Source organism: Odocoileus virginianus, chromosome 18 (assembly GCF_023699985.2).
Source record: "Odocoileus virginianus isolate 20LAN1187 ecotype Illinois chromosome 18, Ovbor_1.2, whole genome shotgun sequence".
Classification (NCBI taxonomy): Eukaryota; Metazoa; Chordata; class Mammalia; order Artiodactyla; family Cervidae; genus Odocoileus; species Odocoileus virginianus.
The window spans coordinates 17,767,900-17,786,079 of record NC_069691.1 but is presented as its reverse complement, the minus strand read 5'-3'; the positions used below and the strand labels follow the sequence as shown (position 1 = coordinate 17,786,079).

Genomic DNA, 18,180 nt, shown 5'->3' with positions numbered 1-18,180 from the left:
GATTGCGGCTGCCAGAACATGGGATTGGGTGCTGACTCTGATTATCCAGACAGGGGTGCTCCTTGGATCAAGAGGAAGAGTTTACTGTGCCCAGGACACAGTAGGCCTACAGTCAAGCATCTCCAAATCATAAGCTGGAAGAGTTGTCTGGTAACACCAAAAAGATGACCACAGAATTTTCTAGGGGAAATTTGATAATTTCGCCAGATGACTTTAAAGTCAAGATGATAAACTCCAAGCTGAAAAACTATTACTGAAATTTGGAAAGGTTTACAAGAAAGCACATGACATTGATTTGGATATTCTTGGAAAAATATTCACCATATAAATTTATGAACTTTTTTTTTTTTTTTAATTTACAAACTTTGAAGAGTACGGGGTTTCCCAGGTGGCACTAGTGGTAAAGAACCTGCCTCCCAATGCAAGAGACATAAGAGACTCGAGTTTGATCCCTGGGTTAGGAAGATCCGTTGAAGGAGGCTATACACTCCAGTATTCTTGCCTGGAGAATCCCACGGACAGAGGAGCCTGGTGGGCTATAGTCCAAGGAGTCGCAAAGAGTCAGACGTGACTGAAGAGTTAGCATGCACACAGGCATCCTTCCCTTGCTTTATCGCATGATTTCACCTAATATCTTGCTTTTGTACAGGCAATGTGGAAACTATATATGGATCAATGATGAATGTATGACTCTTAGTTTTGTTGTAATGGCCTACTACAACTTGCTTTTTGTCAAGTATACAATGTTAATTGCCCAGAATCACTTGTCTTACCTCTAGTCTGTGAGAGATCTCAGGAAGCTTGGTAATTGCAGGCTCTTTGTAAACGAATTCCTTCTCATCCAAATCCCCAAATTTGGATCCATAGAAACCAACTCGGAAGTAGGTTCCAAACATCCTCTTATGACCCTGATGGACAAAATAAGAAAACCTCTCAGTTTTGTAATTCATGAGGATCCATTGGGTTGCAAAGGGCAGGAGTCTTTTATTGTTGGGTTACAAGACATTTTATTCCTATGGCAAATACTAACAATTCACACCTTTAAAAAAATTAAAGTTTATAGAACTAACTTGGGAAATAATAGCAAAAAAAAAAAAAAAAAACCCCATGAAAGAGTTCTAGGATTTCTTTAAGTGAATTTAAGAGATTTTCACATTCCTGGTTGCAAAGTAATTCAACTACCTTCTTTCAAAGTTTGAATTACAGTCCTCTATTTCCAGCCCTTTTCCGTTTGATAGGAGAGAGCTACAGTACTGATGTCCATAAGGTCAATCACTCCCTAGAGAGGAAGGAGGGCTAAGCATCTCTGAGACAGAGTCACCTGCTATCAGATTATAGGACTTGTTAGTCAGGATCCTCAGCTACCTTGCTAATGATGCTGTCGAAGGCCTTCTGCAGCTTTTCATGGGTGGAGGTCAGCTTCCGGAAGTCTCGATGAGCCTCCAGGATGGGGATGACCAGCTTGTAGACCTCATTAACCGTCTCGTACAGTCCTCCCTTGGAAAGAGGAGGAAAAAAATCAAAGAGAATTAATCCACTGGGCACTAAGGAATGGATTTATTATTGGCACCACAATATCTTACAGTGCAAGAAGAAACTCTGAGTGTCTTTGGGATGGTTGTAGCATTCAAACTGAACTAGACATATGCTAATGGTCCTATCTGATAATGTTAAGTTGGAAAAAGGGGTTTCCTGGGGAAAAAATAGGACAGGAGACTGGCAGCAGGGACTAAGAATAATTCAGGAAGGCAATCTTGGGCATCATATAGCCAGATGGGGGTCCTCATATAGCCAGATGTTCACTGAATGCCTGAAAAGACTTAGGAGTCTAACTAGATGGTTTTTTTGAATTTCAGGAAAAACAAAGTATCCTGGATGTTATCTGGATTCTGAAAGGGAAAGCTGGAAAAACAGAACATAATTAAAACAAAAATTAAAATACATAGGTTGTAGGGTGGAAACTTGGAAATGAAAAGTAGAGAAGAATGAAAAATATTAGGATGAAAACAAACTGGATCAGCTAAATTGAGTGAAGTAATAAATATTTATTTGGCTTAAAATTTGAGGGAGTAGGGAAATTGTGAAAATGAACAACAGACTTTCTTTCCTGACCTGAAACTCAGTAACTTAATCTATACATTTTTTTCCTTTAATTTGGAGTATTTAGACCCAGACTGGGCTTCCCAGGTAGCTCAGTGGTGAAGAATAATCTGCAATGCAGGAGACACAGATTCAATCCCTGGGTCAGGAAGATCCCTTGGAAGAGGAAATGGCAATCCACTCCAATATTCTTGCCTGGGAAATCCCATGGACAACAGAGCCTGGAAGGCTACAATCCATGGGGTCTCAAAAGAGTTGGACATGACTGAACAACAACAACAGACCCAGATTAGGTTAGTGAGGGGAGTGTCTGTGGTTTCTACTCCTATATTTCTCTGAGCTGTCCGTGGCCTGTGACAATCCTGAGGATTACTCAGCTGTCAGGAAAGCTCTATTTTTTTTCTCTTTTCCCAGAGGCTCCACCCCAGGAGCTCTCTCAAGGAGAGTAAATGAGAGAATGAGAACATGCCTTGTGATTTATTGTGTAAGCCTGGGCAAGCCATTTCACCTTGCTGTGGTTTAGTTTCCACCTCTATTAAATGGAAATAATACTGTGAAACTGCTGCCCAGCTAATGAGCATGTAGTGAAAGCCAGAACATTGCAGTGATGAAAGGCTTTCTCACCTCCCTGAGAGCTGAGCCAATTTACGTACATCAAAGTCCTCCGGCCCCTCCCCGGCCCTGTGCATTTCTGCACGTGGTGTCGTCATGGAGAGGAGCTCACTGGCTGGGCGCTAAAACCCACACGCAGGGCACTAGCACAGAAGCTCACGCTGACAGGGGCGGCCCAGGGCGTGGGGTGTACTGACCGTGCTGAAGAGCTCGGCCGCCTGCTCCAGTAGGCCCACCAGGCCGCTCTCCGTGAAGTACCGGCCGGAGCACACCCCATCCTCATCAGGCGACAGGGTGTCATCAGAGACGGCAGACTCCTCCAGCACGTTGGAAGAAATATTCTGCAAGAGAACTCAGTATGAGCCCGGAGAGCTGGGGAACCCGACTAACAAGGCACCACAGGAGTCCACAGTAGGGATGAGGAGGCCGTCACTCCAACAGCCTCACCCTGTGTGACTGTAAAAGGTCTGCAATTCCATCTAGAACAGCCTCTGGCTGCCACTCATTTTGAAAGAACACATAGAACCACTGGCCTTCAAAACTCAAGATGTTCTTCTCTTTTTAACCATTGGCAGATACAGAAAGGACACTTACCTCAGCATAACAACAGCTGAGCTGCTTTAGAGAAAGGACTCTAAGGGACATTCAGCAGGGATTGTGGTTTTTAAAATTAACTTTTAAGAAAGTTAATTAGACTCCTTGTTTCACCAGCTGAGTGAAACTCTAAAGTACTTGCTACTACTGACTTGGCTTGTAGGTGAAGTCATGATATCACATGACAATTGCAAATGAGAAGGCTTTCTTTGTGGGAATCTTTATGACAATGCAGCAGTTACTGGTTTTTTTTCCTATCCCCTCAAACATTTTGTTCCTTTCTATACACTTTTCTTTTACATAAACCATACAGCTGAAAGTCTCTCATAGAGAATGCAGTGATCAGGGCCAGGGCTAGGGTGAGTAAGGTTGAAAACGCCAGGTCACAACATTTAGGGAACACTCACTCTCAGGATTCTGTAAGATATGACCTGGAACTTGCTGGACCCCGAGAGTGAGTGCTTCCTTAAATTTTGCACTTTACATGCCTTGCTCACCTCACCCCAGTTCTGGCTCTGGCAGGGACTCTCATACTTTTGACAGGCCAAGAATCATTTTCTTCAGTCTGTCTCATGGCTATAGAAAAAAGGCGCATGGAGCATTAAAAAAACCCTGGAAACCTTTGTAGCTTAGGACTGGCAAAGAGATAGCACACATGCTATTTCTTCATATGTCTAGACTCATAGCAGACAGAACTAATTAATTATAGTACTCTTTTTCCTGAAGCTTTTTTCAAAATTCCTCTCAGTATGGTACTCCAATCAGCCACTATCAATTGACCAGGGTTGGCTACTGAAGTAAAATCTGTCTGCCTCTTGTTGGCCTGGCTAGCATGATCGAGTGACTCATCCTGAGCATCAAGGAAGAGAGAGTTGTTCCAGTCCTGTATCTTCATATTCAACAGTATAAGGTAGTTTTGGGAATACAGGAGAGACTCTCAGAACCTTTTGTGACCAGTCTTTCTTTCAAACCTGGTCTTTCTACTATGATGTTTCTGAACTAGAAATAACAGAAGGTCCAAGAGCTTTCGTTGAATAAAATCTAACAACCCAAGAAACAAATACTATTAGTATTGTATGCAGTTGTCCATATGTAGAGGAATATATTTGCAGTTATGCAGTCTTATTAGCTGTAGTCAAAAGGAAAAGATTCTGGGCAGATTTTTCTGGTTTCAGAATCAGGGAGGTAAAAACATCAGTATCTAAGAATGCAGACATATCTACATTTGTGGAATAAATACTACACTCTGGGGCACAGAATTTCAACGATCTCAGCTCCTTGGAATTCAGTGGCCTCAGGGTTATTTTCCTTGCACAGATTTATTTATCTCCAGTTTATAATTCCTTTCCAAAAATTCAATTTTACTGGAGCAGAACAAGTTTGAAAACTAAAGCACACAGCTTTTAAGAAATCAACATTGGACATCTGTTGTTAATGCTGCCCAAAATTCCTTCATCCTTCTATAAAGTAAAGCCTCCAGGGAAACCGTCCATAACTCCAGGTGTGGACCTCAACTCTGGTCCAGCCAGTCATAGCATTCCATGTCTCTGGCCACTATGATTGGCTCAGAGATGAGCGTATGACTCGGTCAGAACTAACAGATGCACTGAGACTGTCTCTGCAACTTTTGGAAGTAGGGCATTTCTCTATTCTCCTGGACTTGAACTTAGGGAGATGTAAACAAATATTTCTCAGTGAGTGTGGGAAGACAGTGAAGAAAGAAGCTGAGCTGACATAACAGAAAGCAGAGGCTGGAAGTGATGACGACGCTGAGGCCTGATGACATTGTTTGGGCCCCTAAGTCCAGTTTGACAGGTGCTACTCCAGACTCATTTCTCTCATGTAAGCTGATAAATTCCATTTTTACCTTAGGTCAGTCTGGGTTAGGTTTTCTGTCATGTGCAAGCACACATTTCCTAAAAGATTTGCTATGCCTCATTTGAGAGGAAGGAGACTTGGTTCATAAGCATCAACATAATTTGGTTTCTCTTCTCACCATGTTCTATGTGTTATGAAGACTTCATTCTTCACAGTTCCTTCCGCTCCCCCTTCCCCGTCCTTATCTTTCTGAACACTCCCTGGCCACCGAGCTGGGTCACATGATAAATACTCACAGTTTCTTGTACCTCTTTATTACAGCAGTTATCATAATTGTAATTGAATTAGAAATGGAAGAATTAGCTATATGATGTCACTCTCTGGCTGGAATGTAAAGTTTGTGAGGACAAAATAAGTGCTCAATAAATATCACCTAAAAGAATGAATGAGTGAATAAAGATCTATGAAAAAATAGAGCTATATGCCCCCATGTAGGAATGATATGGAGTTTTTCTGTTGTTTCTAGAATAACTATTCTACTCACCTTGATATGACTTACTATAAGCAATAGAATCCTAGGTGAAATAAGAATCACAAGGCTTACTAAACATGAAACAATAATTAAATGCCATTAATATTTAAGTGATAAATATAAAATAAAATACAGTAAATGGGGAAAAGGCATTAAAGTTTATAAGCAATAGTTTAGTTAATGAAACAAGACAAAAGGATGATATAATTCCACATTAAGTAGTAAGCCCAAAGATTTCTGGGAACTGAAAGAGCAGTACTTATATTTTTCCTTGCTAATATCAAATGGTCAAAATAAATCTGGCAAAAAACAAATATATCTAAAATTGGTTTTTATACCTTTCTTCACTATTATGTGATTCAAAATCAGATGTGATATTTTTATGCTTTTTGGATAAGAATTAAATTTTTTGCTTTTTATAATGAACCTTTCTGAATTGAGAATAAAATTTATTTGCTGAGAATGAAATGACAAATATTATTGGTATTGAAGACCATAAGAAAGGAGGAATTAATAATATGAGGCAATACCCAGATTGCCTGGTGAACAGTATTCAGGAAATCAGAAACTCCTGGCTCTACCAATAGCAGTTTTTGTCTTACTTTCTAAGCCTGGGAAAGCTACTTTGAATTATCTCCTCTTTCTGGTTCACACAGCATCACAAAACTGTGTTGAAGAGCCACAATGAGAATAAAGCCTTTTATAAAATCAGTCCTGTAAATTCAAACAGGAGCAATCCAAACACTTGTAAAGTAAACGACTTTGTGAGTCTGCCCTGAAAAGGGCTCTCTTTGTGTACTATATTGTTACAGGTTTCAGGGATGGTCATTTCTACGGATTAGGCCTCTAAAAGTACTCCTAAAATTTTTGCTTCCTCTAAACTGTTTAAAGTACTCAGCAAAAACAGTCCAAGTGACCACTGAGCATTGCAACCTGAACCAACTTTCAGACCTAGCAGACAATTTCCAATTGCTCATTATGGGTAATATTAAGCTTATCCTAAGACAGTATTGATTCAGCCCTTTTTTCCTTCCCAGGTCAGTTTGGTTCTTTCTCAATTTTAGATTAGAGAGGAAGATGCTAAAGAGTTGGGGAGTGTAATCAAAGGAATGGGCCCGGAGGGGAATAATTTCTCCAATATTTGGAAAAAATACTTTCACATTTGTCAGTATACTGTGCCAATTACAAGTCTTTGAGAAAGAATTTAAACGACCTTAGAAAAGTTGCTCTCTCAATTTAGCTGTGCAGCGGGAGTAATAATATCTTCTCTATTTGTCTGTTTCACTGGTTTACAGAGAAGGTCAAATGAAATCATGGATGTGAAAGTGTTTAGGAATGTCAAAATGCCTATCAAATCTATATTTACTGTAAATAATAATTAAAAAAACCCCAAGACAGTAAAGCAATTAGAAAAGGCAAATATAATACACTAAAGCAGGTCTTCTCAACCTTGGCAATATTGATATTTGGGGGCCAGATAATTTTTTTGTGGTGGGAGTTGTCCTATGCATTGTAGGGTGTTTAGCAGCATCCCTGGCTTACATCTATTAAATGCCACTAGTACCTACCCTCCCACCCTCAGAGTAACAACCAAAAATATTTTCAGAAATTGGCAAATGCCCCCAGATGAGAGCCACTGCACCAAAGGAAAAGGCGAACTTGCCCCCACCTGAAAGCTGACGCTGCCCACGGGCAGGTAGCTGTGGTCCTCCAACATGCTCAGATACTCGGCCACCAAAGCAGCCGCGTGGACCAGGCACATGGCGGCCTCCGTGTAGCACTTCCTCTTGGTGTGTTTCTCTGCCATGTTCTGGAGCCAGGTCAGCCGCAGATCAGGAGATGCCTGGTAACTCTTGGCAATTCTGAAGATGGGTTTAGAAAGTTCCAAAGACAACTGGTTAGCGATACTGTTTTTCTGTTGGATATGGACACTTTTCTTCCCTTGAGAGTTTTGCCTACATGTTCAGAAAACAAGAGAAAAGGCAAACATGTATCAGCCCAACTGTTTTTATTTCATGTCTAGGGTGTGTAGGACCTTAAAAATGTTATCATTTAGTTAAAGATTTATGGGGGAAGAACAGACCTGATAAAATGATGTCTATTTGAATGCAGCACTAGTAATTTTTCTTCCTTTACTCTCTTTAATCTCAAAATAATAACAGAAGATGAAAAGTACTACCCTTCTTATGGCATCGTGTCAGAACAATTTTGTCTTTGTAAGTAGTTTCTCCTAAAACAAGGATTATAAAGCAAAAATTTGAACTACAGAGTAAAATATGATTTCTAAATGAAACTTACATGCATGTCTGAAGTGGAAAAAAATTTCAGATATAATTCATATAAGAGTTGATAGTTCTTTTCTCTGATTCTATGGTAAGTAGAAAATAATGTTAAAAATATATACCTCCCTTTAAATCAGGGAACTCTTTCTGAAAACGTGTACATGAATCAACACCCTCCAAATGATGGTTTTCTACCAATTTCTAAGTACAGTTCTGGCTGTCAGCCAAATCAGTGTGCCCACATTTCCTGTGATAATTATATTCATGAAAACTCCATAGTGGCAAACCCTATATCTTTAAGTAACACACTTTTGATTTCATCAGAAAAGTTCACCTGTACATGAGATCCATAAGCATCTCAGGATCTTCCTGAAATTCCCTCATTTTCACTGTGTCATATAAGATGCTATTCAGATTGCAGAGAAGTTCTTCCACCTGAAAGAAAAAAAAAAATGTATACCCCAAACAACCTTAGCATTGTAGTCCATGGTAACAAAAAGTTAGGATTGCACTGAGAGTCCAAGGGGCAGTCATGAGCAGGCCCTGCTAAGACAGGGGAGATCACAGGTGGAGGGAAGTCTAGACTGGATCCTCTTTGACCTTCACCTTTGCAGGTCCAGGCACTGCCAAGGCCTACACATGAGTTGGCCTTTGACATCCATGTATTAGTCCTGAATCCTTATACTATCTTCCCTCTCCAGTACTTTTTTGGTTAAATTAGTTTCAGTTCTTTGTAACATATAAACCCTCAACTGTACTCTGGACATCAGGGCTTTTTATAACAAGTAGGAGGCAGCTTAGGACCTCAGCTTAGGTTCCATATAATGCATATGACAATATTTTACATAATTATCTGTACATTATGACATAATTATATTTCATAAAAGTTATATAATATATGAAATATATGTTATATATCTTATACACATACATATATGCACATATATATATATATGTTTGTACATATATACATATGTATGTATGTATACACACACATAGAGGTTTAAAACTGGCTGATCCCAGACCCACGATGAGACAAAGCATGCTCTTCCGTCTACCTGCATGGGAAAAGGAGTGGTCTGCATGGCTGTGTCCTCTTCTGCATAGGCCAGAATTGTCCTCAAGGATCTTCTCAGGTACTCCTCATTAAAGTCTTGTGCTTTTCCCACCAAAGATGCCAGAGACATGGTTACTTGCATCTTTACTCTTGCAAAGTTCTGAGTCAGGGAAAAAATGGTGGAACAAACAAGAGGCAGTCAGCTAGTAGATAACTGGAGGAGGTAGAGCCAGACAACAATAACTCTCTAGTGCTTCCTTTACCCAAGCTCAATCATTTCCTTTTTTCCCAATGCAATGTGAGCCATACTTTGCTCATGATTCATATTGTTGTTTAAATGGTTTAAATGGGTATTGCTCTGACATAAATCTGTCAGCTCCCTTTAAATTTTCATTGAGGACTGGGCCAGCTCTGTGCAGTAACGCTGAAAGGTTCCTACACAGCTGGGTCACAGAATGTCTCCTTTTGTGCCAAGATTCCTCTTCTCGGAACTTTATTTAAACTTCAAAGAGGAGCAGAATCTACATGGGCAAGATTTCTGAGATTTCTGTTCTCTGGGTAGGCAGTGACTTTCTGTTTCTCCTTTCCTTCTAGGCCCATGGAAAAATATGGTGATTCCAAGGGGCTCCAACAAATGTCCTAAAGGCTTTTCAATAGCTACACCTAATACATTCTGAGGACCCTGCCTTTCTTCCATGGACCAAATTATCATGGAATATCAGTTGAACATGCTCATTAACATGACCACAAATGTAAACTGCAGAAGAGCACACCAAAATCTAGACCAACTAAGACTGCACCGTAATAAGGCTGAATTCCAAAGGCTACTAAGCTTCAATGAACACTTAGGCATAGATGATGGTGATCATTTCAAATTCTCTTCCACAGGTCATTCTGGTACCAGTCAATCAGAATGTGGAAACAAGACAAGCTCTTCCAAAGTCCAAATTCTGTTGTATTTTTCACCCACAGATGACAACCTTGAATCTACACATAGCCATTCATTTCTTATGGAAACACACTGATGGAAAACACTGCATTCATCAGTCTTAACAGTTTATTTCTAGATGGAAATTCAGAAGAAAGCTGCTATCCATCTACATGTCCAACTGTTCCCTTCACACAGGGTAGAAGTCAACTGCAATAGTGCACACTTTTCCAGCACCAGTGCTTTGCCCTGACTCTTGATCCTAGGTCCCCTTGAGCACTCACGCTGGTGGCTCCAAAGCTGAACCTCATGAGGAGGTAGAGCGTGGCGCAGGCTTGGCTGCGGGTGACGTCCATGCTGCTGCTGCAGTGATGCAGCACTCGCTGACACAAGTCTGCACACTGCTCCACTTCCTCCTCAAACAACAAGTCGCCGAACTAGGAGAGACACAACCGCGTTAGACATCACTTAGCACATGCATGCCCTTTCTGGACCAGATGCCTGTTGAGATATGTAAATGTCTGCTTGGACAAGCAAAAAGCCCAGAAGAGTTAATGCACTGCTCCATAAAGATAGTGAGTTACTTGAGTCAGAAGATGAACTGAAGCAATGGAGTTGACTTGATCTCATTAGGAACTGTTTACTAAGATCAAGGCTACATAATTATCTGCATGGTTAGCCAGGCTGCATCCCCTGGTGAAGTCACAGCTCTGAAGGAATTATCCCATGTTTCCCTGGAAATTATTGGTGACTAAGAGCAAATGATCCCAACAGGTGAGAGAAGAGAGAGTCCACTTTATTTTGGCTGTGCCTCATGGCTTGTGGGATCTTAGTTTCCCAACCAGGGATTGAAGTACTGAAAATGCAGTCTTAACCACTGGACCACCAGGGAAGCCCCAGGAGTTCACTTTCCAAACGTAAAAGATACCAGGTAGAGGTCAACAACCAAGGTTTTCAATAAAGAGAGGGGGTGGGTGGGGGGAGCACAGAAATCTGCAATATGCCATTTTCCTTTAGGAAAATCTATATTCTTCAGGCTATGAGAAATTTATTTCTAAACTTTCTGGAATTTTATGATGTGACATTTTGTAAGACTCACTAATGGGAGTCATGCAGAGGAACTGAATCTCATTCAGATAAGATATTAAGGAAAAAAAGGTGAAAAACAAATCTGCTCAATTGATTTCCACTCTCATGTGTTCAGTGAGTGGGCCCACATTTCTAACGTGAAGGGCCCTGGTGAGTCTCACAGAATCAGTGTAACTGCTTCGTTCCTAACAGACTTAAGACTTTTACCTCAGTGTCACTTAACACAGTGGTGGTCTGTGGGTTTTGGTGCACCTGAAGCAAGAAATGTGAAGCTAGCCTGATGAGAATATTAACTCTTAATTAACAGTAAGAGAACAAGCATCCCAAGTTTACCTTGGCAATGAGAGCACGGAGTGTCGCAAAGCAGTGAGTTAGGTATGTGGTGCTCTGATCACAGCTCAGAGAATTCACAAGGACCCTCAGCACCCCTCCCAGAAGGCTGTCTTTGCAGTCCAGAGCCGAGCTTGCCTGGGGGAAGAGAAGAACAGCATCAGTGAATCCCAATGCTATGCCCATGAACTCAGAGGGGAAGACAAAAGTAGGTCCTTTTGGCAATTAGCACAGTGACGCTGACATTTCATCTCTTGGTCTATGATCTTTTTTTTTTTTTTGGTCTATGATCTTAAGGGTTTGAGAAAGTACACTGCATATAGTCCATCACCAGGAGAGCTGAAGCCCTATTTCCACAAGACTTTATTCCAAAACTCCCAACTGATTTGGGATTTACGCCTTACTCTGGGCTGCTAACCCAAGCTATAAGGCACACCTCCCCCTCATCCTGGGTAAGCTTTTGGAAAGGTCTTTTTCCTTGTATACAAGGTACAGCTTTCCTTGTGGGCCTCCCAGGGGCTGCTTGTGGCAGTGACATTTCTAAATAGAAGCTTATTTATCACCTGCAGCAGGACTAATACCACCAATGTCAATAACAATTTCCAACTGCCTTTGAAAACTGCAAGTACATTTTGAGCACAAATGTTAAGAAGACAGCAATCAAAGCAGTATTGTATAAAGATATAATCAATGTGATGCCAAATATTTGATACCAAGTATTTAATCAAAGATACCATATACTTTTTGTCTTTATTTTTATACAATAATTACATTTTAAGAGACAAAAGTTGGATTACTAAGGTTCAACTGTGTTTTGATGATATTTCTTTTTTTTTTGCCCTAGAAACAATACTGGATCCATTCTAATAAATGATTTTTCATTGGAAACATGTAAGGACTCATTTTTGAGGTTAACTAAAAATGTTATCACCTAGATGTCTTGAGAATTTCTGGAAATATTCACTTAGAAGATGAAATTAGTATGGTGAACTGCATTACTGTAAAGTTCACAGTGATATAGTACTTTTCTACAGCAGGGTTGGCAAATTCGTGGTACAGATTATTTTTCTTCATTAATTTGTGTCCAAAACAGACATCATTAATCACACTTTGGATTCTTTTTACTTCATCCAGTCATAATCTTAGCTCCCATATAGACATCAACCGTAATTCAAATGGGGTTGACCTAGCAAAAAAAACCCGAAAACCTACCTACCACAACTATTACAGGTATTGAATTATAAGCCCACCGCTCACATTATAATCTTCGCATACGCTCAAGTAGATTTAACTTTGAGGTCAGTCTGTCAAGCACCTAACTCTTTCCAAGTGAACATCAAGTCAATGAACCCAGAAGAATGTTGTGTTTAAGTATTTCTGGAATTTCTAAGGTGGACGCTATTGTAAATAGTTTTCATTACTGTAAATAGTCTTTCACTTTCACTTCCTCTTTCTGGCTTTCCTTGTGGCTCAGCTGGTAACGAATCCACCTACAATGCGAGAGAGCTGGGTTTGATTCCTGGGTCAGGAAGATCCCCTGGAGAAGGAAAAAGGCGATCCACTCCAGTACTCTGGCCTGGAGAATTCCAAGGACTGCACAGTCCAAAGGGTCACAAAGAGTTGGACGCAGCTGAGTGACTCACTTTCACTGTAAATAGTAAACTTCCTGACGTCATTAAACAAAACGCACTTTCTATTTTTTTCACACTTATTTTTTCACAATTTTCTATAAAGGATTCTTACTAAATTCCAGTGGACATATTCATGTTGAACAGATCATGTGCCTGTTGTCCTCACCTGGATAATGTTTTCCTGCATATCAAGGATGATTAAATTTGCTTCTGTAGCCAGATTGCCACTGATCAAGGCTTCTTGATCTAACTCTGCCTTTGTTCTAAGAAACAAAAAGAGGTCAAATTAAAGGGCACATCAAATCTGGTCATTTCCTGATGATGGTAATCCACATGCCAAGTATAAAGAAATCTTCTGAAGAGTCAGTCTAGGAGTGAAAACAAAGCAGCTGGTCACTGGCAACTAAGGAATATAGGTACCTTGTGTAATTGGAGCCTGGTTAAAAGATTTTCTAGGTAGAGCCTCCAGGCCATCCTCATCCCCACTATTATGAATAATGATGACAATTATAAAAATAACAAATGGGTAGAAAAGCAATTATTGGTTATTACTAGCAATTAGGCCAGCCAATCAGATGGTTGCTTAAAGCTTGAGGGTCATTCTTGCATTTCACCCGTGAGAATCATCTCCCAACCTGAGCCAAGAAGCCTCTGCAACAAGCTAGAGGAAGTGAGACTGGGTTTGACGTGAATTTGGCTAATCACCATGCTGTTGGATTAGGAAAGGATGATGTTTCAGAAGTGGTCGGGGAAGAGTCAGTGTCTTGACTTTCCAAAGACTGCTTTGGGGTTGCACAGTCAAGTATGGGCCTTCTGTCCTTTTCCAATGGGAAGCAAGGCTGCATTCCTGTCGGGCACACCACCTAACTTCCTGCTAGATGTCAGTGGCTGTTACCCCCTAGGGAATGGGAAATTACCTAGTGCTGCTTTTCTATTAGGTTCTTTTTTTAAGGAATCAGAGCATCTTATGCATTAATTCATCCATTCTCATAAATTTCAAGTGAAGCTGGAAAGAGAGATTTCGTATCTTCAAATTTAGTGGCCAGGAAAGGGAAGTGTGAAGAACTGACTTTCTCAAGATGTCCCAGTGGCTAAACTGTTGCCATAGGGGCTGGGGCATCCTGATACGAGCTCAAAAGTCTTGGTCCAAGATCATCACTTAGCCGCGCTTGCGTCCCTTCACCCACTGATGGGGGCATTGCTGTTGCTTACGTACCATCGAGGACTCAGAATGGACACATTCTATGTTTTAAATGTTTTCATGCCTAGGATAGGCACTGTTGTCCCAAGCTGCTCTATATGTTTTCCTCATTCTCCAAGTGACAATATTTATGTAAAATAAGTGAAAAAGAAAAGCTTCTTTTTATTAATTTACTGGTAGGTTGAGATTTAGAGCAAAGCTATTTAACAGAAACATGTCATTTTCTATTTTGTAGTAGCCACACAGGTGAACTTAATGTTAATATATTTTATTTAACCCAATATATCAAAAATATTGCTGATGTATAATCACAATAAAATTTATTAATGAGATATTTTACATTCTTTAACCTGTGCTAAGTTCAAAATCTGACATGTATATTTTCACTTACTGTACTACCATGGCTACTGTACCAGACAGTGCAGATCTAGCATGACCTAATCTGGGGTTTTTTCCCCAAATTTTTTAATTGTGGCAAAATACACACAACATAAAATTTACCACCCTAACCATTTTTAAGTGTACAGTTAAGTAGGCCCAAGTATACTCATATTGTGCAACCATCATCGCCACTAATCTGGATTTAAAAAGCCTATCAGCTATTTCTTCAAAACAATGGTTCTCAAATCTGACTTCACAAGAATCAAATGGGGCTTTCACCACATACTGTTTTCTGGGTCCCATTGCTGGAGATCCTGCATTAACTGGCCTGGGGTACATCTGAGCACTGGGAGCTATTAAAGCTCCCCAGGCGATTTTAGTGTACAGCTAGGTTGAGAATGACTGCTCTAAAAGAAACAGAGCCAAAATAATTGAAAAATGATCTAAAAGAAGGTGGAAGACACCACTGCTACAATTACAAAAGTTTTCCAAACAGCTAAACTTGCATGGCTACAATTTTACTATGGTTTCTCTTTTAAAAAAATCACTCATGAAGATGATCAGAAGTGAATCATTACCTCTGGTAACAAGCAGCCCGACACGTAGCTCAGGGCTGACTTGACCTGGAGGGGTCTGGTGTGCCCTGTATGGAAAGCCTCATACCATCTTATTTCTGTGACAGAAGGGAAAGGTTTCCCCAGACATCCATTTACACAGCCCAGGCAATCATGCTTTCTGTTTGGCTCTTCTTTTAATCTCATGGAGTAGATGGCCTAACTGCCTAAGCAGTTCGGTGGTAATGAACTACATGCAACAGTTCTTTAATTTGTGTGTGGGGGGGGCGGTGGGGGTGGCGCGTGGTTCAATGCCTAAATTAAAACTTGTAGACTCTCAGAATCAATAGTTTATAAATTAGTTCAAGGAATTTAGAACAAGCACAAAATACCCAAAGCAAATGGATGTGATTCCTAAGAGCAACAACTGGGTTATACAAGTAACACATATAATAAAAATATTTATCTCCTTAATGTTTTAAAATAAACTTGACTCCAAAAAGTCCCATAAATGAACCAGAATGATCCATTCTTGTGATAACAACAAAGATAGCAACATATTTATTTATAAAAAAAAACACTGCTACTGAAGCCCACCTCATCCCCCACCCCTCCTTATAACGGATGTTTTATATACCATGGGGATACCCTGCCTATGCCTTGTCAAGTGTATACATGTGGGGAGGGGCTCTCTTAAGCCACATAATGTTTTGCCAGTGAACCCCAGGATTCTTTAGGCTACCTCTTGCTAAGAGGAACAGCAGATATTAATATGTGCTATCTATTAAAACAATTTAGCTTTAGCCCTCATAGGTCCAAATTGTTGCTTATATTGCAATACGGATATAGCATATATTGCAATCCAAGCAGGTTTTTCTTCTTTTACTTTAGCATTACTTTCTGATAATAATATATCATAATACACATTCATTGTAGGAAATATAGAAAAGCATAAAAAGGAAAATATCCTTCACAAATATTCTCAACACAAAGAAAATCATGGTTCATGTTTTGGTAAATTTCCTTCCAGTCTTATATCTACTATGTGTAGAGATTTAAAATTATATACTAAAAACAAATGTCTACTCTGCTTTGTTCACTTAACATTGAATGATAAGCATTTCCCATATCATTAAAATGATTTGGAAACATTTAAATGCCAACCTAATATTTCATTATCTATTTCCCTATTTTTAGCATTTAGAATGTTTCAATTTTGTGTGGGGCTTCCCTGGTGGCTCAGCAATGAAGAATCTGCTTGCCAATGCAGGCACACGGAGACTTGGGAGACACAAGAGACTCGGGTTCGTTCCCTGGCTCGGGAAGATCCCCTGGAGAAGGAAACAGCAATCCACTGCAGTATTCCTGCCTGGGAAATCCCATGGACAGAGGAACCTGGGAGGCTACAGTCCATGTGGTTGCAAAGAGTTGATCAAGACTTAGTGACTAAACGACAATTTTTTTTTTTACAATTTTATGTAATGCTGACATAAATATCCCTGAATATACATCTTTGTACACATTTCTGGAGTGGAAATATGGATTGAAATGATGTGTTCCTGGGTACCCTGTCCTGTCTTATCATCAGCCTTTGTTAAGCTAGCTGAGACTGCTAAACATTAGTTTTCTTTAAATGCTTATTAACGGGATAAATGTTTAAGAGCTGTAAATCATAATTTCTTTATACCATCATTTCTTTATAATCATCTTTATACCATTGATTGTCCTGGAACCCTGGATGAACTAAATGTATACAGATAATGATGTTTCATTTCCTTACCCTTGGAAGGATGTAGTTGTTTCAGTAACACAAGTAGCCTGGGAAAAATCATTTTGAACTTTAGGTAAAAGTGGCACAAAGTTGCTGAGTAACTTACTTATCTAGCTTCTCATTAGCTTGCCGCCAATGTGTCTGCTCTTTCCTCCATCTCAAATTTTCATTTAGGCCTGGAAATCGGTCATTCCCTAGGAGTTAAGAAACGCACAACAGGAATTTGATTAGCAGTAGTAGCAAGATAACCAGAAGTTCTGTAACAAGCTCAGCGGAGGGGACTCAGAGCTGTTTCTCCAGATAATTAGAATCCATGCTGGTGCTGGTGGGAGGCCAAACCCACAACCAAGTCTGGGGTGGGTTAGTCTGCTCTTTGATTGACAGGCTAGACCTCAGAAGCCTTTCTGGAGTGTCGGCAAGCACATCTCCCATGGACACAGGGTTCCAGTGAAAACAGGGTTTCTCCCCAAATTATTTATTTATGAAGAGTGCTGGTGTTGAAAAAGGGTGCCCAACCACCCCTGAGAAGCTCAGCTCCTTCCAAGTTCCCTGCCCCCGTGTCCCACTGAAGAGCAGGAACCATCACTTTGTTTTCCTTGAGCACAATGGATAAGGCTGATATGTCCTAAAGAGAACTCAGCCTTTTGGAGATCACTGTCAGACTGTGGGGTGAGACCCTCTAAGACCACTGCAGGAGGGGACTGGATCCATTCTAGTAAACCCTGCATGACTTGGGGAAATGATCTTGGAACCAGAACTATCCAGTAGGACTATCTATATAGACTTTTCAAATATCCCAGGGAGAAGTGAGGGAGACACCATTCATCATCCCATGACTCATATTCTTGGATGGGACCTTTTACCTCCAATAAGTTTTAAACAGAAGATGCCATCTGAGCACATTTTCAGGGCTCCTGTGACCTCAGGAAAGGAGCTTTCCCTTAGAGAAATGCGGCTAATGTCACATACATCGTGCGTCGAATCCCAGAATCTGCTTGTCTCTATTACCACAACGTGTTAAGAAAGTGATGGTGTCTACTCATCATGTGGGGAGGACGCTCCTTCCCACGAAGGGTACCACAGTCTGCTGACGGAGAGCAGGGAAGGGCTGACCCAACACACCTGGAGTCCGGCAGCGCCGCATCATCTCCCCTCGGGCCCCTTCCCCACGGAGCAAAGCCTCTTCCAGCCTGGCCTTGACATCCCTCGACTTCTGCAGAACTTGGGTACTGACTTTGTCAGAACTCTGTTTTCCCTGGACAGGACAGAGGCAGGAGGACATTAAGTTTGGAGAGCTCTC

At 40.6% G+C, this 18,180-nt stretch overlaps 1 protein-coding gene across 5 annotated transcripts in view; it reads right to left on the bottom strand.

The window, feature by feature from the left end:
* DOCK8 (dedicator of cytokinesis 8) overlaps positions 1-18,180 on the bottom strand; it is a 221,716-nt gene that overhangs the window by 22,400 nt on the left and 181,136 nt on the right. For all 5 annotated transcript variants that reach the window (XM_070480398.1, XM_070480394.1, XM_070480396.1 and 2 more), the window contains 11 exons: positions 18,003-18,135; positions 16,987-17,074; positions 13,140-13,236; positions 11,346-11,480; positions 10,208-10,360; positions 8,997-9,155; positions 8,273-8,373; positions 7,326-7,518; positions 2,910-3,053; positions 1,366-1,497; positions 774-908 (listed from right to left, as the gene is read on the bottom strand). In XM_070480398.1, coding sequence (XP_070336499.1) covers positions 774-908; positions 1,366-1,497; positions 2,910-3,053; positions 7,326-7,518; positions 8,273-8,373; positions 8,997-9,155; positions 10,208-10,360; positions 11,346-11,480; positions 13,140-13,236; positions 16,987-17,074; positions 18,003-18,135 — 1,470 coding nt within the window. The remainder of the gene's footprint in view (positions 1-773; positions 909-1,365; positions 1,498-2,909; positions 3,054-7,325; positions 7,519-8,272; positions 8,374-8,996; positions 9,156-10,207; positions 10,361-11,345; positions 11,481-13,139; positions 13,237-16,986; positions 17,075-18,002; positions 18,136-18,180) is intronic.